Raw genomic sequence first — 27216 nt, 5'->3', positions numbered from 1 at the left:
ACTTGGTGCTAGTGAACTTCCGGGAGGACTCTCAGCCACGGGGGCTGAAGATAGGAGAACCCCTCAGTTCTGCTTCTCCCCCATCAGTTTGATGATGTTGCTCTGAAAGATACATCTTTGTATTGTGGGACTGACTGCAGATCCTTGACTGATCCATGGGACATTTTATAGGTTTTCTCATTTCCTTCCACACCTACCTGTTTTCATAAAGTGCCTGGTTCATGGCTTAGTCCAGTGTTTCTCAACCTTGGCCACTTTAAGATGGGTGGACTTCAACTCCCAGAATTCCCCAGCCAGCTACATGCTGGCTGGGGAATTCTGGGAGTTGAAGTCCGTCCATCTTAAAGTGGCCAAGGTTGAGAAACAAGACAGCAGGGAAGTCCAGAAGAAAAATTGGAAGGGCGCCACGGCAGTGCGCCTTTGTGATGTGGTCATCGGGTGTTGAGTTCAACCTCGAGGTGACTTACCTTTGTCTTTCAGGGGAGGGGCCTGTCCGTTCCTTTTCCGCATTTCCATTCTCTCCCCCAGCCCTGTCCATTTTTGGTGGAAAGAGCAACAGTCTTCTGCAGTTTTCTAGTCATTGCAAAGAACTTTATTCTCTTTCTACATTGTAAACAATTGCTTTGGATGTGGTACATGAAGGCCAACCCTGCCAGGTGTCTTAACTCTTGTGCTGGCACCTGCTGTTGCCCAGACTGTAAACAGGAGGCTGAGCCTGCCAGGGCTTCGTAGTACCCTTCGAGCTCGATGATCCCCTGCCCACCTCCTGCAGGGGCATCTGGAATATTACCATTTCCTGTGACTCTCCACCATCTACCTTTGAGATGCCTCCAATGTGGCTGCACTGGCCCTTTTTCTCCCTAAATTCAGGCCATGCGGGGTGGGTGGGTGGAATTTGGACTTTTTGAATTTTCAGCTTTTGTCTCTAGCTTCCTGGGAGTTAAATCTTTTGAGGGAAATGTGGGTGAATTAACTAGTTCTGGTATATGCAAATGTGCCCTGGGGAAGCGGTGGGTGGCTGCAGAGAAGACAGGGGAGGGCAGTGACATCCAAACGATGTCATTATGGTGCACATGAGGTCACTGTGGCTTCTACCAGATGCCTGTGAGGGGAGTGGATGCTGGGGGTGAATCTCAGAAGGGTTGCGCAAGGTGCCAAGGGGGGTCTGGGAATGCTGCAAGAAGCTTCTTCTTAGATCTCTGGTCGAGATTGATCTTAGCCCAACTTTCTGCAACTGGTGCCCTGCAGATGCACCATCGGCTCTTCCAGCCTCCAGGCCTGCTGGTCAAGCAGCTGTGTGTGGGCCAGGACAGGGCAAGGCCAGCTGCTCCCAACTTCAGGAGTGTCTGCAGGATGTGGTCAAGGTTCTGCCCGTTTTTTACTTGGGATGCACGTAAAAACAAGCAGAACTTCACTTGCACTCTCACGGCCTGTTCTTGACCTTTTTGACCTTCTCTTGCAGACCCACTGGGCCCACTTATGGCTCCTTTCACATGCCAAGCAAGTTCGTTGCAGAGGGGGCGTGTGAAAGGAACTCAAGGTGGGCTGTATCCTGGATTAGTGACCAGCTACTGCCATTACCCCCATTTGGAAACTCCTGCAAACTATTCACTCTCTCAGGAAGAGGAGCCATGGGCAAAAGTTGCCAGATTTGGGAGGGGGGTGTTCTTTGCCAAGAACATGACCTCTTCTCAAAAGAGGCTGCTAGCCCTGAGAAAAGCGTTGCCTTGCCTAGAATTGCAACCCCCTGGAGCTGAATTATGTTTTCCTCCCAGAGCTGGTTCATTTCCGGTTTGAAGAAGAGGGCAACGTCTAAAGAGATCCTTGGGCTCAACCACTGGCTTGTCTTGCCTATTCAGATATGCAACGCCCCCTCCCTACCCCAGTGACCTCTGGCCTTGGCCCGCTGGGAAATGCCACCCTCTACCTGCACCACAAAGACTGGGGGAGCTGCACGTTCCCACATTACGACGCCAGATCCCTTCCATCGTCTTGAACCTTGCCTCTCCACTTCCCAGCCTCAGATCTGACCTGCAATGACCGGCAGGTGTCTCACAGATCCAGGAGTTCTGTTAGCTGATCCCAGATTTCTCCAACAATTCTGGAGTTCAGGTTGTTCTCAGGAAAGGGACAGGCAGCCAATTCTGGGCAGATTTACATGTTTTATTTAAGGACTGTGGGTGTCTGGGGTGTTGATGGAGGAGGTGAGGCCCAGTGACAGTCCTGAGTTGCTCATCATGGTTAAATGGTGCATTCAGAGGTAGATCCAAGGCTTAGGATTAACTGGAGTTTGACTCTCTAACTGGACGCTCTACAGCAGTGTTTGTTAACCTTGGCAGCTTGAAGGTGGGTGGACTTCAACTCCCAGAATTCCTCAGCCAGCCATGCTGGCTGGAGAATTCTGGGAGTTGAAGTCCTTACATCTCCAAGCTGCCAAGGTTGAGAAACACAGCTCTATGGACTGAACCCAAGACCGCCTACAAACAGGACCCACTGCCCGTGACCTCTGCTTTGAAACGTTTTCTGGCACAAGAGGCTGACCCCCCTCTCCCCCCACCCCACCCTGAGTCTATAGGAAATAGGAAACCTAATGCCCTGATATCAAGGGTTCTCCATCCATTCTTGGGGATGGAGCAAGAAAGGAGGAGATGGGAACCGTTGACTTAGGAGGGACGCAGAACAGCGGGGAGTGATGTCACTGCTTGGCACAACCGTTGTTCATTAGCCCTTTCCTGTCCTCTCCTCCCCACTGCCCCATCGGCTTTAATTTTTTGTAGCCTTCCTCCAGATTGGGGGCTACCACAACCTGGAGGAGGCCTACTTAGCTGCCACCCCGTCGAAGATTGTCCCCAACATGACTTGCCACCTGCCCAGGCAGGACGCAATGCATCTCTTCCGGGATCCCATCACCGGAGACCCGCCCTGGACGGGCATGACTCTGGGGCTCTCCATCTTGGCCACTTGGTACTGGTGTACCGGCCAGGTGATGCCAAAGCGGCTCAGCCCCCTCCTGCAGGGCCAGAGCTGTTCCGTTTGTCGTTTCGGCGTCTCAACAGTCTTACTGGTCCTTGGGGTGGGTGGTCCCAGCCGGCTTCCTTTTGGGCTCGGACCACTGGGATGCCTTACTCTTTAGGTGCTTTGACTGGGACAGCTTGGACAGAGGAATGCCCAGTGGAGTCCTTAACTCTTTTGGTGGCCTCTGGCCTTTGTGGAGTGGGGACAGGGCTTGACCAGTGGCTCTGGAGGCGTTACTGCCACTTCCGTGGGAGAAGGGGCTGGGCTGGGCAGTCTTGGCAGAAGGGGGGGGTTTCCTTTGCCAGTACAATGGGCTGACTGGGCTTGGGGTGAGATTCTTGGCCCCGGTTCTGTCCTGCTGGCCTTTGCCCTCTTCTGAACTTTTCCGCTGCTGGGGACGGCTTTTGCCTCTTTCTGCCGACACTTGCACCCTGGATCCATAGCAGAACAACTGGGGCCCCTGTGGACAGAGCAGAAAGCAGGAACAGTTGACCACCAGCCTCAGAACCAGCATGTTCAACCAGAAAAGGCTTTCGAAACATACGTGTGCAACCGTGTCCAGTATACAGCTTAGTTCTGCAAAGGGCCGGAGGACAGAGTCCGGCCCCTGCAAACGTACTCGAAGTGACTTTCTTTTGATTAAGCTTAAGCGCAGCAGGGTCTTGAAGTTAGGAGTTGGGCTAAACTTTTCGGGAGAAACTAAAAGAGCCCTGGTGGAAGAGTTCAGCAAAGAAGGTAGAGGTTGCTAATTTTATACATGGGACTACTGTATTGATCTGTAATGGATGAACTGGTCAACAGGCTGCAGTGGCAAGCCTTTTTTCTACAGGGGGAAAGAGAGGAACCTTCGTCATGTTAAGGGCAAGAGAGCAAAGTTGCAAATATGTAGATGGCCATACAAAATAGCTCGGGCGCCACGCCTAGTCAACAAACACAGCTCCAAACACAAGGCTTTTGTTTCTGCAAAGCTGGACACAGGCATGGGTTTCACAGGTTCCTGTTGCTGATCCATCACCATCGTTGCCACCCCAGTCTTTCCCCAGGATGCTCCAAGCTCAGTTAAAATGGGAGATTTGCGGTGTAGGGGCATTTGAATCACAAACTGGTTCCAAAAGAACAGCAACATTCCCCTGAGTTGGGATCTCCCTTCGGAACAGTTTTCCACAGGAGTTCAGGCTGGGTCCTAATCTAAGGAAAAAATACTGTTTTGGAGTCTCCCTGAAGGCCGTGTAAGTTCTTGAGGTGGCAGGTGCTAGGCTGAGGCCCTGAAACCTTGTTTGGCCATTGGAAATCTCAGCAGGACAACCTAGTCTGTAGCTGGTTGCATTCCAAGTTGGGGTGAACGACGTGACAGAGTTGAAAGCATCCAACGCTTCTTTCAGAGTGTAATCCCAATTCACATTCATACTTATGGGTTCAGTCTAGATGAGGTCCATCCAAGGAACCTTCCTGTTTCTTTGTTTTTTGTGAAAGGACCACCCCTGCCCTACCCTAAGGGATGGAGGGCTCAAAGGGAAGAAAGGGGCCCCAACCCCTAACTTTTTGGATTGCATCCTTTCCGAAGGTGAATGTTTCAGTTCTGGGATAATGGGAGCATGCTGGTTTCACTCTTGCATCTTTCCAGGTCATTGTCCAAAGGTCCCTCTCGGCCAAGAATCTCAACCACGCCAAGGCCGGCTCCATCCTTGCCAGCTATTTGAAAATGCTGTTGATGATTGTCATTGTTATGCCGTGCATGATTAGCCGAATTCTGTACTCAGGTAAGCCACTCCCCAGAAAAAATGTCATGGAGGACAAACCCTTCTGGGTTTTTCATACTGAAGGGGTGTGAAGACCACAGCCTTCATCTCTGGGGCACCTGGAGAGCAGCGAGGAAAAGACAACCTCTGAGCAGGGATGCTCCCTCTAGCTAGCACGACCTGTGTGTTTTTTTCTAATCTCCTTTCAAAGCCCATCTTGGAAGGTTGCTTGGAAACTTAGAAGGAGCAAAACTTTGCTTTCTTTTTAATACCTTGGCTGTTGTGATGGATTTGTATTCTATAAACTCTTTCGCATCTCACTTTTCCTTAAAGCAGCTGGTAGCAATAGAAGCACCATTCCAGGATGAGAACAGCGGCAGATAAACCGCATATTTGGGGAGAAGTGACTCTTGGCCAAGGCAGGTCCCTGTTTCTTCCTTGAACCAAAGCATCCACCAGGCCCAGGGGAGCTCTGCTTCATGCCGTGGCTGGAAAGCTGTCCTACGTGGCCTTTGAAATGCTGGTGGGATAGAAAATGGGACTCTCCTGCTTGCTCCCTGGCATCTCTCATTTCTGCCCTGCCCTCCCCGTAGTTCACACAAGGGATTTACCCCTGCAAAGTGAACTTTGATTTGTTGGAGAAGTTGCCTGGAGCAATCACTGAGATTTTATTTTATTCTATTCTATGCTACTTTGCAGTGTGTGTGTGCCCGTGGGGACACAGAGATGCCGACTGGCTCTGCTGTTGTTCGACATGGAAGACCAGCCTTGGCGTCAGGGTGGCTTTACAGGAGCTTTGTTGGTGTTTTTGCTGTACGTGTGACGGTGGGCAGCTTCTGAAAGCAAAAGGCTCTGGGTTTCAGTCCCCAGCCTGGCCCAGGGAATTAGCTGCAATAGGATTCCCAGTGTGTGGGCACCATGCCCAGCTTGGCAAATGCAGCTGGCCCAGGGCAGGGGAAGGCAGGAAGAACAATGCCATTGACCTCTCAGGTGGCCTGGTGCGGGGCAATTAACTGGGCCTCCTTGGGGGCCACTTCTTATTTCTATCATCCCTGGCACGGTATGACCTGCCCACTTTCTGAACATGGTTAAGGGTGTCATCAGCCGGAAGTAATCCCTTGTGCAAATCTATTGACGTGCGGGTGAGCTGTGCGGGAAGCTTGTCAAACATCTCAGAACGGCACGTGTGGGTGGAGATGAGTGGTATTTCTGTCCGTGGCCCGCCCGGTGTCCAGCAGGGCTACTGTGCTGCTGCTTCTCCTAATGCTAGAATTCAGGGCTGTCCAGGATTAGGATACGTGTTGTTAGTCAGCTGTGGTCTGTTGACTAAGCTGCAATGAAGACCGGCAGCTTCGTACAACATGCTTCTCGTATATATGTATGAGAAGCCTTTTATATAATTGTTGCTGTTGTTGTATTGCTTCATTTTTTCTTTCCTTTTTTTTTTTTTCTTTTGCTGTTTTGTTTTTTCCCCTTTGATCTGTTTTATTTTTTAAAAAAAGGCTTGCAGCCCTCATTGTTGGGACGTTGGGGCTGAGGCCAGGAGAAGATGTTTCACTATGATGTCTCTTTGAACAGGAAATGAGGCTGGCCCCCAATTTCATTAACACTTGAAGATGTGTGGACTTCAACTCCCAGAATTCCCCAGCCAGCATGCTGGCTGGGGAATTCTGGGAGCTGAAGTCCAGACAACTTCAAGTTGTTGAGGTTGAGAAACACCATGGTAGAAGCTAAAATGGAGTTCTTCCATTTAATTAGTTGGATAACCACATTGGTGTTTGATGTAATTATGTATTGCTCCATTTTAATTTAGTTTTGATTGAATTGTTTTTATTTTCCATGTATTTTATTGTGGATATATTAAGTCTACGTTGCCGAGAGGCACATGATTGCGGCAGTATACAGTATAAACACTAATGACCTAATACATCCATAAAAGCATGACGTGCCAAGAACAAACCAATTGCATTGTGGCTTGTATGAACCTTGCAGGAAAAAAACCAGCAACCCAAGATCTCCAGGCTGGGTTCATAGCTCTTCTGCTGAGGCTGTAGAAACTGATGGCCAGGACCAGGCTGGAAAATGCATCTGGTTAGAGGTTGTTGGTCACAAACTATCCTGGAAAGCCCACAAGGAGGTGCTTGGCTTTAGATACCCCACAGCAACCCCTGGGGTGTGAGCAGAAAGATCCTCTCTTTCCAGTAGTTGACCTTCGATGGTCCTGAGCAACCACCTCCTTGAACATGGAGGCTTTTGATGGAGGACCCTGGCAGCTGGGTGTGTCAAGGCCCTGGCACCTCCACTTAGCATTGGTGCTGAATCTGGAATTTGAGGCACTTTGGGAGAAGAGAGGTTGGCAACGTAGCTGCTGGAGGGCTCATCCCTAGATGACTTAGTACGGATCAAGGTCTTCTCAAGAGTTGAGCTCTTGAGGAAACACTTGATAAATCCAGGAGAAAACCAAAACCGTGCAGCTGGCTGTTCCCAAACCTGGAGACCTCCGAGGGGAGGAGGAGGCTCAATATGACGAGTGTCACAAACAAAAGATGGGAGGGAAATGTGGGCGTGGCAGACGTGTTGCCTCTGGGGCCATGAAATCGAACAGCAGGAGCTAATTGTAATTCTTTGGACGAGAGGGCCACAGAAACTAAAAACTGGAACAATTAACTGTTGTCTTGTAACTTCAGTATTGAGAGAGCAACCAAAAGTGACTGCAGGCTGTCCTGGAAATTATCGTTAAGCTTCCCTCTTGGGCCCAGTGGGGGAATTCCGCACGGGCAGCTCCCGGTGTTGACAGTTGTTGTACAACTAGTCTGTCTTCTCCTACCTGATGGGTTTGGCATGGGCTTCAGTTCGCATAATTCACAGCCAAAGGACGTTCTTTGGCATTCCAACCCAACCCCATAATACCTCAAAGAAATATTGGCGGACGCGGGGAACGTTTTTATGAGCGGACAACGTTTGGTCGGGTTGGAAGGCATGACCAAGGCCCAGTGTTAGGTTATCAATTTGTTGTGGCCTTTGGCCTTTGGCCTCCACGAATTTCCTTGGGGTTCGCTTATGGCCTTCTCACCGGGAAGCTGTGGAACTGCTGCCACAAGGTGTGCTGGTGGCCATCGACGTGGGTGGCTTGGAAAGGGGACGAGGCAAATCCGCAGAGGACGAAGCTATCGGCAGCTACTGATCTTGATGCCTACACCTGATCTCCAGCCTTGGAGTGGTCATTGCCTCGGAACCGGGAGCAGAAGGGAGCAGTTGCGCTGATGCCCTGTTCGCTGGCCTCCCATTGAGAGGATGCGATGCTCAGTGTGAGAAGCAGCAAGACTCTTACCTTCCCTCGCTCTTTGCAGTTATTTAATACAAGTGTGTTTCTGACCAGCAACTCCCAGGGTCGTCCTTGTCTCCCAGCCCACCACTCTGAGAAAGGCCGAAAGGTTCCCACTGGGCGAAACCACGCAAGTGGCCCATCTCTCCAGGAGGTCTAAGTTATGCTTTAGACGACCGCCATATTTCCCACTAGGGAACTGTGCTGGGTAACTGGGCAGACCCGAACCCACATCCTTAGGGACAGAAAGCTACAGCAGAGACTCCTACCTGGGGAACATCGCGCGGATAGGTAATGTAGCCATCGGGTAAAGCATGCAGGTGACGGCCCCTTTCCCAAACGCACCTCGTCTCCTCCATTCCGTCACTTTTCCGCCTCCTTCTCTGGGTGGCTTCCTCTGGGGGCGGAGCTAGCCTTGGCGGGGGGCTCCCCAGGGGGCTCATAAAGGTCCCCCGGCTGACGTGAGGCTCACTCAGTTTCCTTTGCAAGCAGTGAAGGCCGGGCCCCTCTCCGTTGAGGAGGAAGTCGGAGTTGGTCCTCCGCAGGAGGCAAATGGGGTTGTGCCCCCCGTGCTTGTCGGAGTGGAAGGATGCGTTGGAGGGGCAGCTGAGGGGGGGGGAGCTGCTGGACAGGCTTCCCTGGTCACTTAGGGTTACGTAGTCTTCCTCCTCGTCCTCCTCCCCCTCACCACTTTGCACCCCATTCACAGGGAAGACGTTTCCTTCCTGGGTCCCAGCCATTTCCACGCTCACCTTGAGACGGCTCCCTGCGTTTGCAGCCTGAGTGGTCCCTTCCTTGGGTGATGGATTCGTGGTGCTGGTCCCTGGATGAGGTGGGAGAGGGTCCACGGTCGTCACCGGTTCCTCCTCTGCACGTCCCGTTATCTTGGAGATCAGCTCTGTCGCATGGGCAGTCCTCGGCCTGAGGACTGGGGCAGCCACCCCTTGGTCATCCCCTTGGGTGTCCAGCAGTTGCTTCAGGTGCTGGTTGTTGGCCAAGGTGGCCAATGTCTCTCCGTTGACCAGGTTTCTGGGAGTCTTTTCCGTGGGGCTGGCGGCCCACGCTTTCAGGGGAGGCTCCTGGTTCTGGGCCGGGAAAGGGGCAGCTTCCACTGGGGGGGAAGAAGTCAGGGACGGCCGCTGGCCAGGTTTGTTCTTGGCCTCCTGGGCCTTCTGCTTGAGCATCTGCCTGTGCTGGGCGCTGGCCTTGGAGACGTCGCACACCTTGATGCGGTTGATTTGGGAGAGCTGTATGTTCTTCACCTTGGGGTCGATGATGTTGATGTAGCCCAGAACCTCGCTTCCGGGCTCTGGGTCGGGCTCCACCCAGGTGGGCAGGTAATTGAACATATTGGCCTTCTCCAGGTTGAGGAGCCCCGGGTGGACAGGCGGCACCATCTCGAGGTTACTGGGCCTCTCGGACACACGGCCTTCGGGGATGACCTTGCTCTGGGCTTCTGCCCGTTGCTGCTCGGTGAGAACCTTGTCGCTGCTGGCTTTGCCGCTGCCCATCTGCTCGGAGCTCTTCGCCTTGACGAGGGCGTACTTCGGGTTGACCAGCTTCTTCGCTGTGGAGTTGGCTGGGCTTAGCGGGATGACAGTGGGCATGATGACCGGCTCTGGTTCCGGCTCCTCCCCCATGGGGATGGATTTTAGGCTGATGCTCCGAGACATGAGGTACAGCTCCTGGAACTGCTTGTCGAAGGCCTCGACCACCTGGCCCGAAAGGACGGAAATGACGTTCCGATCGGTTCTCGCGGCTGACCAGGTGAAGCTGGAGGGGAACACGGGAGGGTTGAGTTAGGGGCTGACAACCTCTCGGAACTTAAAACGAAAGAACACGGAAGAGAGGAAAACTGGCTGAGCCGTATTCAGACCTGCTGGACAGTGAGGCGTATTTTTACGGCCAAGTATTTGTGTTCGGAGCACATCTTGTAGTATCGCTCAGCCATGCAAACAGGCTTGAGAAGACGGTGGGAATTAATGCTTTGGCTGTGGAAACCCCCCAACTGGAGGTGTCTGATTTCTCCCATGGGAGTGGAAGGCTCTCTGCTGCAGGCTCTCCCGTATGGGGTCTCTGATGTCCCCCCTCCCTCCCAGTTTTCCAATGGCGTCCTTCCTGCCCACAACAGCCATGCCAGGCAAGCTGGGGCTGGGGGCGAATCAGGGCATTCCCCAGGGTCTCCAAGAAAAGGCACCTACCTGTAGGAGCCACACGTGGCTTTGTCCCCATCCACAAACATGAACTTCTGAGCCAAGGCCCCCTTGAATTTCATGGCTGAGCGGGTGAAAAACTCGGTTCCTCCGATAGTGCAGACACGGAGATTCTGCAGGCACAAAGTAGAGAACCCAGCCTGAAAACAGCTGACCAAAGATTCCTGTGAGGCAGTCTGCATTTAAGTGGCATTTTTACATTTCTTCCACCTCTGACCTGGGGTGGCGATTTCACACCCAGATGGGCAGCGGGTGGAGCCGGCGTGGTGTGGCAGATCAAGGTATGCAGGCCAAGGGCAGAGGAAAATGTGTGCTTACTCGACCCAACACCTGATTCTGCTTGCTGCAAAAAACAGGCAACAGGGATGGTTATTTTTGTGGAAGCCTCTTTTGGGGTTTGTGATTGTGCTGTGCCTGTTTTCCAAATAGCTTTTGGCTTTGATGAAGGGCGGGGCTGGAGTAAAAGCGGCTGCAGCTGGGCTTGTCCGAGGCGCTCATTAGTGGTGTAAGGAAGTGGGAAGATGTGGAGTGTGAAAACAAGAAAATTGCAGAATTGCAACACACGGACACATGCGATGCGCTCCCTGTAATATAGCATCCCACATATTGAGAAAGGGCTGTGCGAAACCTATTTCCCTGGTGGACTAGTTTACACCACACAGGACATCTCAATGCATGTGTCTTATCCATGTAGCACGCCTGCACTGAGTTGCCAAATTTAGAGCTCGGCTTTATTCTAAAGAACTGAAACTGCAGCAAAAGGTTGCAGTGGGGAACGATCTGTGCGTTGTTCTACACAGCCAGCCACACTTTTATTCAGAAGATGCTGTTCTGTTCGCTGATTTTTCAGTCCACGCCCTAGTTCAGTGTTTCTCAACCCTGGCCACTTTAAGATGGGTGGACTTCAACTCCCATGGCTGGCTGGGGAATTCTGGGAGTTGAGGTCCAACCACCTTAAAGTGGCCAAGGCTGAGAAATGCTGCCCTAGTTAGTCTGGATTCATTAGTCTGAGCTTTTTGTTCCTGTTAGAATTTAGAAGAGGAACCGTTTGGCTCTCCTGCAAACTTGAGGTTCCACGGTGCTGCTCTAGCAATTGGATGGCAAGTGCACGCTTTTGAACGTCAGCAAGAGGGGAACGATGAAATACAACCCCTCTGTCTTTCTGGGGTGCTTCATGGAGGAGAAGCAGAAGAAGAAATGTTTTAAAGGAACAAGGAAGATAAGTGGAAAGCCTGAACAAAGATATATAAAAGTGCCCCTGTAAAAAAAGGTCAAACCGCGCAAACAAAGGGCAAGTTTTAAGGCGCAGGTCAACTGAAGCAGCAGCTGCTGGAACAGGAGTTGAGTGATGTGCCAAAGGCCGTGGGCAAAGAAAGCTGAAGAAAGCCCAGCGCTGGATTTTCCCATCCTTCTTGTCTTCTAGATGGATTTCTTAATCTCATAGCAGTTTATTTTGGAAGTCTGCTTCATTCTGGAGGTCCTGAACCAGGAAGACGGCGTTTACAGCTCTCAAGAATTTTTACAGTTCTCGAGAACAGGAATACGGCTTATACAGTTCTCAAGAACTCTAAAACTTTGGGTCAAAGGGAAGCTGAGACTCTGAAAGGAAAACCTCCAGGAGGAAGATGGAGACTGAAGGCTCCATTAATTCTTAATTGCTCTTGTTCCAAAAACATTTTTTTTTTCATTCTTCAGGCCCTTCCTCACCCAGCCAGCTTTATTGCTGAAAACCTTGTTGTAAGTTACTAAACGACAGTGAGTAACGTTTTTCCCCCTCCCTTCCAGCGCAACCACTAAATAAAGCAAGCACGGATTCAGTATCCTGAATCGAGGACAAGAAAGGAAAAAATGCGGTTGAGGCAGCTTAAAAGCAATTTGTTTATTGAGCCAGCTGGAGAACAAAAACGGGCGCAAACACCGAAGACGGAGGGTTGGCTTGGGCCAAGGGCTGAGTCACTGGGCAAACATGCTTGCAGAGCTGAAGCCTCGTCACTGACCCCTTGCACCTACGTGTTGACTCTTGCCAGGTGTGAAGACCTGTGGGAATGGAGTTGCCGTTCCCGCAAGGGGAGCCGTGGGGTCTTAGGATCCGGGAGGTGGGAGGGTTCCTTGAGGCCATCCAGCCCAGTGCAGGAACCCATCTGTCTGGCACACCTCAACCTTCTCTGGGTCATTGGCCCCGCTGGCACGGCTCTGTCCAGAGTGCCAAGGGATCCAGCTTCTGGGGGTCCTTCTGGAGCCCGCATGAGCAAACATCTCCAGAGCCTTGGATAAAATGCATTGGCTTCGACTGGAGCAGCTTATAGGCTTTGTAAATGGTGAATAAGTACAGACTCCCTTTTGCAGCTAGGCCTTTCTTCGGCATTATGTGCCGAAGGCGGAGCTGCTCTCTAGCGAGTGATAAAAGAAAACACCTGAGCTGGAACGACAACCAAGATGATGCCTTCCTACAGGGCAGCTCAAGCCAAAGGTGGTTGTGTTTACAATCTCCGGGTGAGTAAAGTGCACTCCTGTGCTTCAAAATGAGATCAGGGGAGCAATGACCTTTGGCCCATGGGATACATATGTGTGACTAGCAAGAGGACAAAGGGCACGGCGTTGACTCATCTGCTCAGCCTCATATTTCTTTCAGCGGCGCAAGTGTGCGCTGATGTGAAGACGGTCATGCGCGACTGCGAATCTGCCCCCCCCAGCAGCTTTCTGATGCAGCACAAGCATTTTGGAAAACCCCCCGTCATCAAAGCTCATCGGTGGCCTTACGTCCGCCCTTCTTTCCCTTTGCAAAATGGGGATAATAATTCTTGGGGTGTGTGTGTGGTGGGCTCAACCATTTGAGCTGAATTCTCCACACAAGCCCTGCACCCTCCAGATTGGCTGGTGAGCACTACCATCTCTTAAGCCAAGGCTTAGAGGAATTGGGGAGAGTTGCAATTAATGCAAAACAGGAAGCTAATTGTACCCTAACTTGCCCAATAAAGACAACAGCCTAAGCTGCAAAAGGTTGCCTCCTATGCGCCTCAGGGGTCTTTTTCCTCGTCCCTGTTGTCGACAACGTTCCAACTGGACCGCTTGCTAGACTTGGGCATGTTTTACCTTCAGGTGGCCGGTGTGCATCTGGGCTCGCTCGCACATCTGGAGGAAGTATTTCAAGTTGGATTCATCAATGATGATGTAGATGGCCACTTTCCGCTTGAAGGCTGCATCCAGGAGGTCCTTGAAGATGTCAACGTCTGTGAACATGTCCATGACCACTGCAACAACCTGCCGAGAGGGAGAAAGGAGGCTTCAGCCATGGCAATTAAACGTTTTCCTTGATCTGGCACTGCCTTGGCCTCAGCTGGCTTGGAATTCTGGGAATGGTAGTCCCAGCATTTCTGGAGGTGTCTGTTTACACCAAGCATGGCAATAAGTCTTGACTCTCCAGATCCATCACCCCAGATTCAAGACTGGGCTTGCTGCAGAAGCTCATGGACACAACATGGCTACCACTTCAAGGTTCAGATCCCAGGCCTTTTCCTCCACCCTTTCCGAGTCAACAGAAATTTGGCTGTTCTCTTCCCGGCCTTGAGATTGGGAGACTTTTGCTCAAGGTTTACCTAACGATTCTGTCTGGCCTGGGAATCATCCCACCAGCCCTTACAGGAAGACCCCAAGCAGAGGAAGGCTTACCGCATGTGCTGGAGTAGAGCAAATGCTGCTCCTTGATTCCACCCCACAAAATCTGTGGGATGTTCTCTTGGATCAGCACACACCGGTTCACCGTTCCACCCCGGATATTCAAGAGCCCATTTGGATCCATGGTCAGAACGGCCCGTGAAATCCACCCTCCACCCTCGAGCTTGTGGCACTTGTTTACTGCTTGGACGGGGGCCACATTCCAGGGCGGGGGCAGGACGGACTCTGTTTCTCCCAGGACAAGCCCTCAACGCAGACCATCTTTCCCCCAGGAGTGCTCCTGGCTGTCAAGTGGCAAATGTAAAACGCATTGCGTATTTTGCTTTTTTTTCTGCTTTAGAGCCTGGGTTTGGGGCGGCTTCAGCTTCGAAAGAGGAGCAAAGAGAAGAACCCCTTTCTGAAAATCAGAACCCCAATCCACGCTTTGGCTGAAAGCGATGTACTGTAAGCAAAACAGTGTTTTAAAATGGCTTGATTTCATGTTGAATTTTAAAAAAAACCCTCTTGCTTGCCCAGCCTTCCCAAAAGGAAAAGCTTTTCCATCTGGGTCCTGGCCGTGTGGGAGGGCGTGTTGTTTCTCTGAACAAGAGCGCAAGAAAACGCTTTTCTTCTAAGCATTTGGTGGGAGAAATGGAGCCACGGTCTGATGCAACCCCACCTGCTTATAAGGAGCCAAGATGTGTTTACATCCTGAAAGAGGAAAGCAGGAGTACCATTTCTAGCATGGGCTGGGTCTGCGTTGAGTAATGTTGTTACTACAAGCACAAGAGTCAGTGCTTTGCCCTGAGAGGTTTAGTTCAAGAGTGGGGAAGTCACAGGGTCAGCGAGGGGAAACTGAGGCAGGTGGCAAAGTTAGCAGGACAGGGTTGAAACACGATCGTGGAGCAAAAGAGGTGAAGAGAGAAATGGGCTGGTGCTGACTTGCCTTTTCTTTTTAAAGGATCTGACACGCTGTGGGGAGAAGGTTTTTTGGCTATAGAAACGCACGGGGTTCAAGAGTAATGCCCTTTCCAGGATTTATGGCCACGTAAATCAATGGAGGGACACCCCATGACGTTTTTTGTGTCTTTGCACCCCAGTCCTCCAAATCTCCAAATCCTTTGCACCCCAGTCCTCCAAATTTTGCCACCCTCCTGATTGTGAGAATTGCATTGTTGGCTGAACCCTGTCAGGCAGTGTTTTTCAACCTTGGCCACTTTAAGATGGATGGACTTCAACTCCCAGAATTCCCTGGGAGGCTGGCTGGGGAATTCTGGGAGTTGAAATCCACCCATCTTAAAGTGGCCAAGGTTGAAAAACACTGCTGTAAGGCATTCACGTGTGTGTTGATAATGGGGTTTGTTTACTAGCAACAATTATTTATTTATTCATTCAGTTTCTACAGCCACTCATCTTGCATACGCAACTCTGAGTGGCTCACACAGTTAAAAACAAAACAGATACACATAAATAATCAAACAATAACAACAGAAAACCACTAAAACCCTGAAAACTTTAAATGTATGTAGCTCCCGGCAGGGTTTTTAGAGCAGAGACCTAGCCAGACTTTTCCAGTGTGAAGAGAAAACTCAGAGACGCTGGAAGCTAAACATCCTTTTAAAAAAGAAACACAGGACACATTGCTGTTTTCACACCACGTGCTTGACCAGGTTACAGGATTAATCCACTTTCTGGATTCTCACAAGATGCTGAAAGTAAACCAGCCAAACAGTCTGGGTTTGCTGAACACCCTAAAGCTGTCCGAGATTCAGTCAAGCCGAGTTGAGTCTGTAGAGCTTTGACTTTAATGATCTGTTAATGTATTGTGTGAACAGCAGGTGCAGAATATGGTTTTGGACACCGTGAAAGACCCGAAACACGGTCACTGGGGCGCCTCTAGGAAGAGGTAGGATCCAGTTTTGAGTGATGCTGTCAAAGCTGTGCAGACGGAACCAGCCAAGCCCTTTTCGGAGTGTGACCTGTTGCACTGGAGCGTCTCTTGTCTGTTGAAAGAAGGGGGAAAAAACACTGCAGGAGCTGGTTAAATTCAGAGCTGTTTGTGCTAGGAATTCTGACCCCCCCTCCCACCACGAAAAAGCCAGCAGGACACACTGGGGTCTGTGTCTGAGTACCGAAGCACGCTGTGAGGTCGCAATGTGGGAACACATGCTCTAGCAGCACATGCTGCAGATCCTCCAGGCTCGGGAATAGTCCAAAGTTGCATGGTGGGAACAGGCGCTTTCATTTGCTCTGCTCCCCAGTTTCCAGTAGTGGTCTTGCAGATGACTCTTGGAAAAATCACCAGCTGGGCATGATGACAGCGTCTATTGCTCTCAAATGTCATAGGTGGTGGTAGACCGTCTTTGAGAAAAGAGGTTCCACCTAGTCAAGGTGCCACCATAACCAAGAACCAGGAAGTCCTTCAGGTGTAAAGAAGTCCAAATTCCCAGTGTGTCTCCTTCTGCACTTCCCTAGATAGATCAGATGGACCATGTGTGACCAAGAGGTCACTAGAAGCTGTTACGATAGACCATCCCCATGTTACATTTCTGCTGAACTTCCAAAACTAAAGATCTTCATCAGGCCACCCTTTTCCTGCTTGATGCTGGTGGACCTGTTGCAATTGAGATGTGTCAGAGAATATGGTTTGGCAATGGTGCCAGCTGTTTTAGTGTTTACTCAAAAGCAAGCCACGCGGGAGTGAATGGGCTCAACTTTGAAGAGGCCGTGCCCAACCAGCCCTTCATCTCATGGATCCTTTTGATCAGCTGAGCCTTCATTCCGGCGTTTGGAAGATATCTGTGGGTGAGGCAATCATGACTGAACGTCGCTTCTTCTCCATGGGAGGTCAGGACGCTGCCCATAACCTACATTTGGCAGATTGGGCAACTGAGGTGTGCCACAAAGGCTAAGTGGCTTGCGTACGCCACCAAGCCAAGCTGCTAAATGCCACCTCGTGACTGAATGGCTGCCTCTCCCTTGCTTGGCCTACTTAAGCTTCCCTTGTGGCGTTGTCCTGTAGAGCAATTAGCTAGCTGTCTCACGATGCTGTCTTTTAATCATGCTTAATTATGTTAATATCAGCCTGCGCCTTAAATGTCTTGCAAATACCCCATGCGACACGGCACTTTTATCCTGGTGCAAATGATCCGAGTGACAATTGTGTAACAACGGCTGGCTTTGCTCACTCCCCAATTGTAAGCGGAAGTGGGGGGAGGCAGGAAATAATTTGTTGGGAAGACTAGTTGGTGTGCTGGGCTTCTGTAGGGTGTGGTCAAAAAGTCAAGAGTCCCTCCTTTGGAGGAGATGGGCAGTAACAAAATTTGAATAATAAAATAATAATAAAGATGGTGGCCCCAATGGTGGGACTGAACTTCCACGAGGACCTTCAATCACACATAAAACATGGAAATGTGGAACTTTCACAATGCACATAAAAATGGATGGCACTTTGATCACACTGAGGGGGTCACCATCTTAACTTTTTTGACCATATCCTGTGGACACCCACATTGGTGTGTAACTAGGCAGTGATATTTGAATCTAAGATTTCCCTGATGCTTCCTAGATGGGACGCGGTGGCGCTGCGGGTTAAACCGCTGAGCTGTCGATCGGAAGGTCGGCGGTTCGAAACCGCGCGGCGGGGTGAGCTCCCGTTGCTAGTCCCAGCTCCTGCTCACCTAGCAGTTCGAAAACATGCAAATGTGAGTAGATCAATAGGTACCGCTTCGGCGGGAAGGTAACGGCGTTCCGTGAGTCATGCTGGCCACATGACCCGGAAGTGTCTATGACAACGCCGGCTCCAAGGCTTAGAAACAGAGATGAGCACCGCCCCCTAGAGTCGGATTCGACTGGACTTTATGTCAAGGGAAACCTTTACCTTTTACCTCCTTTGCCGCACCTCCATACTTCGTTGGGGTCTGGAGCCAACTGTAAATCTCACCTGTGTTCCCACATCTGGAGCCCGAAGCTGAGGAAGTTGGAGGGGATTTGTTGCAACAAAAGGGCATAATTCCCCTAGGGCATTTGCAGATGTTGTTTCCTTCTGCTTTCATCATGGGCCAGGCATACGTAACCTGTTTTCGAAGCTCTTCGGAGAAAAAATACAAGTGTCTCATGGGTCCTAACTCTTCTTGGGAAGCAACTTCTGCCTGCTGAAAAGGGATCCGGCTTTTTTGTTTTCCCAGCGGATGAATCTCTTGTCTGATTTTAATGGGATGAGTTGCTTGTGCCATGCGGCAATTCCTGAAAACTCTGCTTCTCCAGGGGGAAATGTTCTTGAGCAGTTACCAAATCGTCTGTCTCTGCCTTAACAGGGGGCAGGACCCTTCTGTCTAAGCACAGAGAAACCTGGTTAGTTCTTGGGTGGGGGTCCACCCAGGGCAGTGGACTCGCTTGGGAAGTAAAAAAAAAAAAAAAACCTTGAGAAAGGCAGGTGCCATCTGCTTCTGTCTCTGCCCAAAAAACTGCCCTAACCTTGCAGCCATCTTTACTTCTGTACATCCTTCGGCCTGTCCTTCCTGCTGTCCTTCAGTCCCATACAATCCATTGGACAAGCGGCTTTGAATATGAATGGTCAGCACTGCAACGCACCCAGCATCTGACACCCTCCCCATGCCATCATCCACAGCCTATTCCTCCTCCCATATTCTTATCCCCGTTCATGATTCTTGTTGTTGCTGATGGTGGTTTCCATGCCGCGTTTCCATTCTGTTTGGCTGTGTGCGGCGCAGCTCCATCGTCTTTGTTTTGCCATAGGAAAAACGGGGTTGCCAGTTCCCCAGATGTGTGCAGCTCCTGGATTTAAAGAAGCGAGGAGGAACACCTACCCTTGGCTCACAGCTGCAGCATTTTGCCTGTGGCGGAAGCTTTGGCTGAAGCGGTGTCAGCACATCTGGCCCAGCTGCTTTAATTTTCCTTCTGTTACAAGGCTGAGCCTCAGTTGGTGGCCCTCGATGGCCCCGCCAACCCAGCCGCCCTTGGGCATGAAAAAGGCTCCGATATAAACTTTCACCCTCCTCCGTGTCTGGTTTCCTGCCGTGGCCAATCAGATGCTGGGAGGCCAGGGCACCAACCCAGTAGCCTTTCGCAAGGGTTGGTCTTTGGCCATCGCATTTGCAGGTAGACTGCCTCTACACAGGGAAGCCACAGCCTCTCCGAGATGTGTGGAAAGAAAGAACTGAATTCCTGTGGGGAAGAGGAGGTTTGCTGGGAGACTTTTGGGCAGGGGTTTTGCTGTTAGCAACGGGATTAATCTGGAGGTCAGGCTGAGCAACAGCCTGGATAAACAGTGCGCCACGGACTCTGCTCGGGCCCTTCTGTTTGCTTGGAGGCCACGTCTTTAGCGGCTGCTACAGTTTTTTCCCCTCCTTTGTGAGTCAATAATTGTTTTCAGGACTTTGGCTACCATGGGAAATATTCAGAGCTCTGTAAATTCAGCGTTTACCTGCCCCTGCAGGTAACTAACATCAGTGGCGCATTGGAGACAGACTTGACTAACATCAGAACACAAAAGGACTTTTCTTCTGATACATCCTTCAAGGCAGCCAGATTAAATCATTATCTGTTAAATTCTCTATTAAAAGAGAGATAAATTTGAGCATACTCCCCGGGATGCAAGAAAGTTTTCAGCCTTTTCAAAAAGGGAAAGAGGGCCACATACCTTCTTCCCAGACTGATGAATTCCAGCTAAACATTTCATGGACATCCTGCCCTAAAAGAGACCAGGATACCCTGCTCTGCAACCTTCTTAACCAGGGTTTCAAAGTTTTCTCTCTGTAGCAGCTTTCTCTCTGAAAAGTAACCGTGCCCTGTATTGATTTATTTGTATGTATGTAAGCACTATTTATAAATGGCCTCCAAACAGGATGCTTTGGAATGGTTTAAAAACACACTCAGGGTAAACACTTCAGGAATATCGTCCAACGCCACAATTCAGACCATGGATTATTGGCTTTAACCCCTCTCCCCCAGCTGATCTGCCAAAATAAATTCCGCTCTCAATCCAGAATCAAATTGGAATTAGTTCTCTGGTTGTCAAATGCCAGAGGAAGAAAATGTGTTTCCCAAACAGTCCCTGCAGCTTAACCGTTCCTGTGGTTTCGCACAACCCCTCCCCAGAGCCCCCCTTTGCTTCCTTTTCCTTCCCTTGGAAGACACCTGCCAGTTTCCCCCAGATACCTGCTTGGTGCTGGCCTGGCCTGGACAGCAGACCCCAGCCCCTTTTGGGTGGCTTTTTCCATCTCTGGAGTTGCACCGTGTTGCCAGTTATTTAGAATATGCTGCTGGTCTGCATTTTTGAATGGATTAGGTGTTGAAACCACGGAGCACCAACTGAGATTCCTTCCAGCCTGTTTATGGCCTCAGAAGGCCGAACCCAAGAACGTGGCGGCCTCAACTGCTTTTTAAATCAGCCCGTCTTAAATGTCGGCTCATTCTGGTGCGGGCCAAGCCCAAGCTGTTTTTCCCACCATCTCAACCAACGGCATCGGTTCGTTCTGCACCCAGAAACATGCAATCCAGTTGGAAGCGTGACTGTTGGGAAAACCACCGATCGCGGCAGAATTGGCTAATTGTACCTGCTGCTTCTCCCGTCCTTTCATCTCTAAACCACCAGCTCCTGTGTATCCTGTAATTACTTCCCTAAGCAGGGCAAGATATTTTTTTTGGGGAGGTAGAAAAACAAAGGGGTAGAGAAGCTGCCGAGGATCCAAAGGAGGTCAGGTTGCAAAAGAAAGGGGCTGGCTGCGGCGTACATCCTTGGCGTGCTTCCTTGCAAAAGGGTGGGCAGGTTGAAAGCCAGATAGGTTTTGGCCAAGGAGCATCTTGGTCCCTACAGTGGCTGTCTGAGTGCACCTGTGAAATCTGCAAGAGGGATGGAAAGACCCTCACCCCCCCCTCTTCTCTGTCAGGTCTTCTGCTCAAGATAGACTGCTCTTGTAGAGGAAGGCAATATTCAGCACTGAACGTTGCAAAGGAGAACCAGATGCACCACATCTGAACCAGATGCATCACAGAATTGGAGCGAAGCTGTTTTACAGCCTCCCCAACCAGGTGCCCTTTCAGGGATTTGCCAGTGGTAGCAATTAGCAGTAGGTCTTGAAAAGTATGTGTTGTGAGAAAATCTGATGCAGAAATGAAGTGTGCCCTAAACCTGGTCTGTGCTTGGCGGCCAGAGAAGAGACAGGTGGAATTGTCCCAGAGAATATGGGGAACTACCCTTGAATGTTGGGAATATATTTCCCTGTCTCCTGCTATAACGCCTGAGCAGGTGCAATCCAGCCGTAGAGTTCCTCTGAAAACCGGGAACCCCATGGCTCACGTTGACCCAGCTCATTGCTGAGATTTGGGGAATTACCTGACCGAATGCATTCAGCCATGTCTTTCTTCGTAAGATCGTCCCCCACAGATGTGTTCACACCCATGCTCCTTGGCCAAGCCAGCCAAAGTCAATAGCTGTAAATATCTCTAGGGCTTTTAAATATTTCTACACTGAAGGCTCCATTTCTGTGCAAAAAGCACATTTGAACCTGGAGGTCTATCTTTTGTCAACAAGAAGATGTTCTGCAGAGTATGCAGAAACTGGGAGCTGCATCTGACACGGCAGGAGATGCGAAGGCCGAAATTCCCAGCTGCAACGGTAACATTTTCCACGGGAGATCTACCACCACATTTTCTGACTCCTCCCAAAGAAAAACTTGGGCAGGGGATGAAAGGCACCAGATATCCCCTATGGAAGTTTTGAAATATCTAGAATTATTTTCACCTGTTCCAAAAGTGGACATTTGGACACTTTCTGGAGGCTTCTTAGCAACGAACGATGGTCATTTGTGCTGCTGCAAATGAAGTGAAGTTCCTGGTGCCTTACCAAGCCTAGGTTAAACCAAGGCAGCTCAAAAGAGAAGCTTCATCTCCTGAGGCCACTTTGATCTTACGGCTGGAAGGGGCCTGCCCAAGCTTGTCCAACAGATTCTTGGTGGAGTCCAGATGGATCAGTTCAACAAAGACTCAGCGCCCAAGTTCCAGTGTGAAGCAATCATGGGGTTGCTGATTTCTGGCTTAACCAGAATGTGTGAACTCAGCTCTTACGCTTCAAGAGCCAGGTCAGTCTATGCAACAAATTAATTAGAAAATCCTGGCTTAATGTAACTTGTGAACCTGGCCTTTCAGTCAGTTGTTAATGCTTGGATCACCATCCTTTTTAGCCTGGTAATTCCTCTCTTCTTTTATTACCCCCTTTTTAAAGTAGCCCATTTCCATGGCACCCAAATTATTTTTATGCTTCTCTTGACATTCCCTTTATTTCTATTTAATCGTGGGCAGAAGCATATTCTTATATAAAACCACTTTCACTTCTTTTTGGCAAACATTCATTCCTCACTGTAGACCACCCACCACCCACCACCTTTCTACTGACAACTGCATATCTTAAAATGTCTCCATCCATTTTCCCCACCTTTAGTTAACATTCTACCTAGGTACAAAAATTAACCGACTCGCTCTTGTTTTTTGCCACATGCATAATCTGCAATTGTTCAGTCTGTTTTCCCCCTCAGACACAAATTCCGTGGTCTTCGCTACATTAATTTTCAGAGCTATATGCCTCGTCGCATCACACAATCTAACATTTGCTGCAAATTATTCAGACAACAACACGGCATCATTTGCATGCAAAGTACAGACGCGTCCACATCCCCAAACCAATCACGCCTTCGTCACCAAAAGGTTTCCTTACACATTTAGCCAGAAATGCAGTAAACAACCCAGAGGACATCTCACATCTTATTTAATATCCTGCTTTCTGCTGACCCGTTCACAAAGCATTCCAGTTTTTCTCATACGGGCTCTATTTCCATCTTATGCCGTTTTTAACACATTCAGCAACTAACCTTCTGTTCCATATTTGTGAAAAACATTCCGTAAGGCATGCCTACTCCAGTTTATCAAATGCTTTCTCTAAATTAATAAACAGATGGTAAATTTTCTTTCTCACAGACATACTTTTCTCAGTGACCTGCTGAAGAGCAAGAATCTGGTCTGAACACCTCCTGCACTGAACTCCCCAGTCTTGCTTCTTGTCACCTCTGTATTCTTTCGATATTTTGAAAAAGCCCACTCTTGATACTACAAAAAGAAGTCTGTTCCACATTTAGAAAATCTTATCACCCTTGAATCCACTAATTCCCTCAATCATTCATTATAAGCAATACAATCAGTTATGCTTCTAGATTTATATTAATGCCTTTTCCATGCATATGTATGAATAGACTTATTCTTAAGCCATGTATTTGAAACAAAGACTTTGTCCTAAGCAGATGTTCACCAAATAGTCATCATGCTTGGGTTTCTGGATGTCCCCATGAAGTTTCTATTACCCTCTCATCTTGTTTTCAATCATCCACTCATGTCACTCAGTAAAGTGTTTTCCCTCTGGATTGCATTCATTCAGAATATCGCACGTTTTTTCCTCCAAAATCATCCTTGGTTTTTCCAATGTCACCATTCACTGGAGTGTAATATGTGATTATCATCAACCTGTGGCTTCGTACTTTCATACACACAACAACCTAGATGACAGCAAAGTACATTTTCTAACTTATATTTTAGCCTTTTTATTATTGAAGCCATACTTTCCCTTCCCTGCATGTATTCATCAGCTCCACTCCAGAAGATCAGCCCACCTTCATTCAGACCAATCACATCCTTCCTCTTTTTCTTGGCTTCCCAGACAGGCCACAGATCTATTTTATTTTTTTTCTTTCATTTCGGGCATTAATTATTGCTCTTTACTGTTTTATCCTCTTCCACTCTAAAGCACAATCTTCCATATGCCGTCGTCATAATCAGACAGGCCCATCGATGTTGACCTCCAGTGCCCATCATGGCTTTGATCAATCAAAGTTTCACATCACGCTTTTGGATAAGCCATTACCACAGGAAGCCTTCCCAGCTGCTAATGGTAAAGCACACTGCTGATTTGGGCACATTTTGACCTGTCTCCCCCAAGGGCAACCCAAATCAAATTTTAACCCAAGGGTGTCCACACTTCTCTTTGCAAGGGAGTCAAGATGGCCGCATAACCACATGAGCAAAGCTGTACCTCTTTTTTACATGCAATGCATATAAAGAGGGGGCAGATTTTTGATGGCCTGGTTGTAGCAGCCATCTTGATTCTTTTGACCCCCTCCCCGCAGACACCCTTGCATGCTGGGATTTCTAATCTAGAGGCTTCCTTACAAGCTAACATCCCACCAACTTGGAATGCGGTAGACTGGCACATGCTCAGCATAATTACAGTCATTATATTTCATTTCTTACAATACATTTAATTTCTCATTACGGCTTGATGACAGGCAGCTGAAGATAAAAAATGACTTTTTGGCTTCCTTTATCCCTACAAACTACCCTTTGATACTGCAATCCAGGAGGGATTTAAATGTGTGGGAATCCGCCAACAGGCACACACACAAAACACCCTCATTTGCCTCTTGACAGGTTCAGTTTCTCAACCTAATGTGGAGAAATGATTAAATATATGCATTTATTCTGGGTTGGCAGCCTCGTCTTTTGCAACTGAAATCGCCTTCGCTCCAGCTACGGATCCTTGATTGCTAAATGCCAGCTGCAGCTGGGCCCGGATCTCACGCTCCCAATTTTAATCTAAATTGAAAGTGAATTAGGGGGAGGAGGAAGAGATGTGTCCAGGGCTGAACAGAGGTTTTGAAGCATGTTAATAAAGTGAAAGTACAATGAGACCGTTCGCAGTTCCTTTTGATTGAGGTAGCTGTTTATGATATGGGTTGAATTTTAATAGGTAGCCTTTTATCTCTTTTTTGCAACAGCCTGAAAAACCAGGTCACAGTTACTCCCATTTTACAGATGGGAAAACTGAGATTGAAAGTTGCCCGAGGCCTTTGAACCATGCTGGCTTTTCCCAGCTGGGCTTCATAATAAATTCTTGCAGGCCCAAATCTGATCATGTCCAGTTTTTCTAAGTGAAACAAATTGGCTTGGTTTTGTGCTATGTTTAGCCTTGGGGGCATTCAGAGCCCATGCAGAAAGAAGGCGTAAAAGAATGGCTGCCTTTCACCCAGACTTGGAATCCATGAAGGAGCTAGTAAGAAAGAGTATTCCTGAGCATCTGCAAAGTGCCTTTCCCCACTGAATAGCTAGACCAGGGTTTCTCAACCTTGGCAACTTTAAGGTGGGTGGACTTCAACTCCTAGAATTCCCCAGCCAGCAGAGCTAGACATTTGGGGTTACAGGAGCTTAGACGCTGATAAACTGAGGGCCCAGAACATTAAAGAATGACTGGAAAGGGCATGGAAATGGTTAGGCTTTGAGGAATAGGTTGGCTCAGCTTTGATGCATTTTCTTGGGACAGCATGTGGAAAAAGTCAAAAAATCCCTGTAAGAGGGGGACTCTTTTCCTTCCACCCCATTCCATCTCTCCGTTGTCTTTCTGGCATCATGGATGCTGGTTTCTAATGCTTTGTCTTGGCAGCTTTACCCATCCCCATTTGTTTTCTGATCCTTCTGGGAGGTTGGACTCCCCTGCCACCAGGTCAGAGAGTAGCCATACACCAAGACTGGGATGAGCTCACTGAGGCAACAGATCAGCTCTGTGGTGGCTCATCCTCCAGATGGACCTGCCCAGGAAGTCCCTGAGATGCTGCGGCTGGGCAAGGGGACACCTAACACACACCCCAAGGCACACATCTACAGCCCTCTCACCTTCTGAGCCTGGAAGATCATCTTGCGCACAACCTCCTTGATGTGGGGCTGGCAGTCAATGGGTGGCTGCATGTAGACAGCGGCCCGGGTCACCCCGCGGTAAGCAATGGTCTCTGGCCAGCCAAGGTCTAGTTGCGGGATGGATCGGTCAGACCGTTCTGGCCAGTATTCCAACGAAGGTCCTGGGCCCTGGTCATCCGTCTGGCTGCCGCAGTCCACACAGCTGCTCCTGTCCTTGGAGGGGTATTCGGCCCCAGGGTCGTACGTTTCCAAGGTCTCCAGGACTTTTTTGAGCTCCAGCTCGGAGAGGAAGTCCCGAATGCTCTCCTTCTTGAGAACTTCGTAGAAAGCTTCTGGCCCTTTCGATACCAGAGCTTCTAAGGCCAGCCTCTGCTCCTCGCTGTAGAAGAATTCAGGCTTGGATTCACTGGACCTCCAGTTGACGTGGCTGTCGTCCAGACACTGAACCTGGGAGAAGGCCATGGCGGGGTTCAAAGCCAGGAGGAGAGGTGAGTCCACGGGGAATAAATAAAAGCTTAGGTAGCTAAAGAAATAATTTAGGGGTAGGTTTCCCTGAGTCGGACAGTTAGCAGCAGCGAAGAGCGTCCTCTGGCTCTTTCAGAAGGTCTTGGGAACTCTTTCCCCGTTCGGCTTTTGCTAAGTTTTCCAACACTTCACAGTCTCCAGACATCCGGTTCCAGTTTCTTGGCTGGTTCCTCATCTCATCTTGTAGAACAGAAAGCGCAGATGAGCCCCCCAGTTGGTCCCGCGGTCTTTCTCTTCCCCAGCTGTTGGAAGCAGATCAGAGGCAGTGGAAAGCGGCAGCGATCCAGCCACCGGAGGCCTGTCACCTCCCCAAATGACAACTGCCTCGGCTGATCCTCCGTCAGAATGCTCCACTTCCAATGCTCCACTTTCCTCACCTCCACCCTTGACTTTCCAAATCCCCAGAAGCATCGGAGGGAAAATGGTTACGAATTTCAATTTGGCGGCCTCGGTCCCGAGCTAGACCTCTTTCCCTCCTGGGCTTTGTCTCCCGCTGCCCCTCCGTTGGGTGGTCCTCGTCCACGGGCCCCCTCCCAGGTCCTCCGGACTGGATGGAGAAGGGGCTGTATTCCTTCCCCGAATCTCAGCTCCCTTCTGGCGCTGGCTTCCTCTCCAGGTGCGCTCTGGAGAGGCCGGATTTGGAGACAGACGGGTCCTGCCGGGAGACGGCGTGGAAACTCCGCTGGCAGCCAGGAATGAAGTCAGCGTGAGAAGAGGAGGTGGGGAAAGCGGGCAGGGAGGAGGAAGGAAAGACAGGACCGGCTGAGTAAGCGGCTCCTCCTCGTTTCATCTGCCGTCACACGTCGCCCCGCCTTCAGACGGTCCCTGTTCCTGCCTGCCCCATCCAGGGTTCCAGCTGTGCCAAACTTGCCCGCTCCGGTGGGGAGGCAGGAAAGTGACTCATTGCAAGGAATGAGATCCTTGCTCTTCCATGTCAGGCCAAGGGGGGGAAGGGGGTGGCCGGTTGGCCAGACTTTGGCCTCCCTAGCGC

The 27216-nt window shown here is 49.9% G+C and overlaps 1 protein-coding gene across 1 annotated transcript in view; it reads left to right on the top strand.

The window, feature by feature from the left end:
• Nucleotides 1-27216, top strand: part of SLC5A10 (solute carrier family 5 member 10) — a 59057-nt gene that overhangs the window by 12033 nt on the left and 19808 nt on the right. The window contains 2 exon segments of the mRNA XM_063315060.1: nt 2778-2983; nt 4640-4775. Of these exon segments, the coding sequence (XP_063171130.1) occupies nt 2778-2983; nt 4640-4775 (342 nt within the window).

The sequence above is a fragment of the Candoia aspera genome, chromosome 14 (genome assembly GCF_035149785.1).
Source record: "Candoia aspera isolate rCanAsp1 chromosome 14, rCanAsp1.hap2, whole genome shotgun sequence".
Lineage (NCBI taxonomy): Eukaryota > Metazoa > Chordata > Lepidosauria > Squamata > Boidae > Candoia > Candoia aspera.
This window is presented reverse-complemented; position numbering and strand designations above follow the sequence as displayed.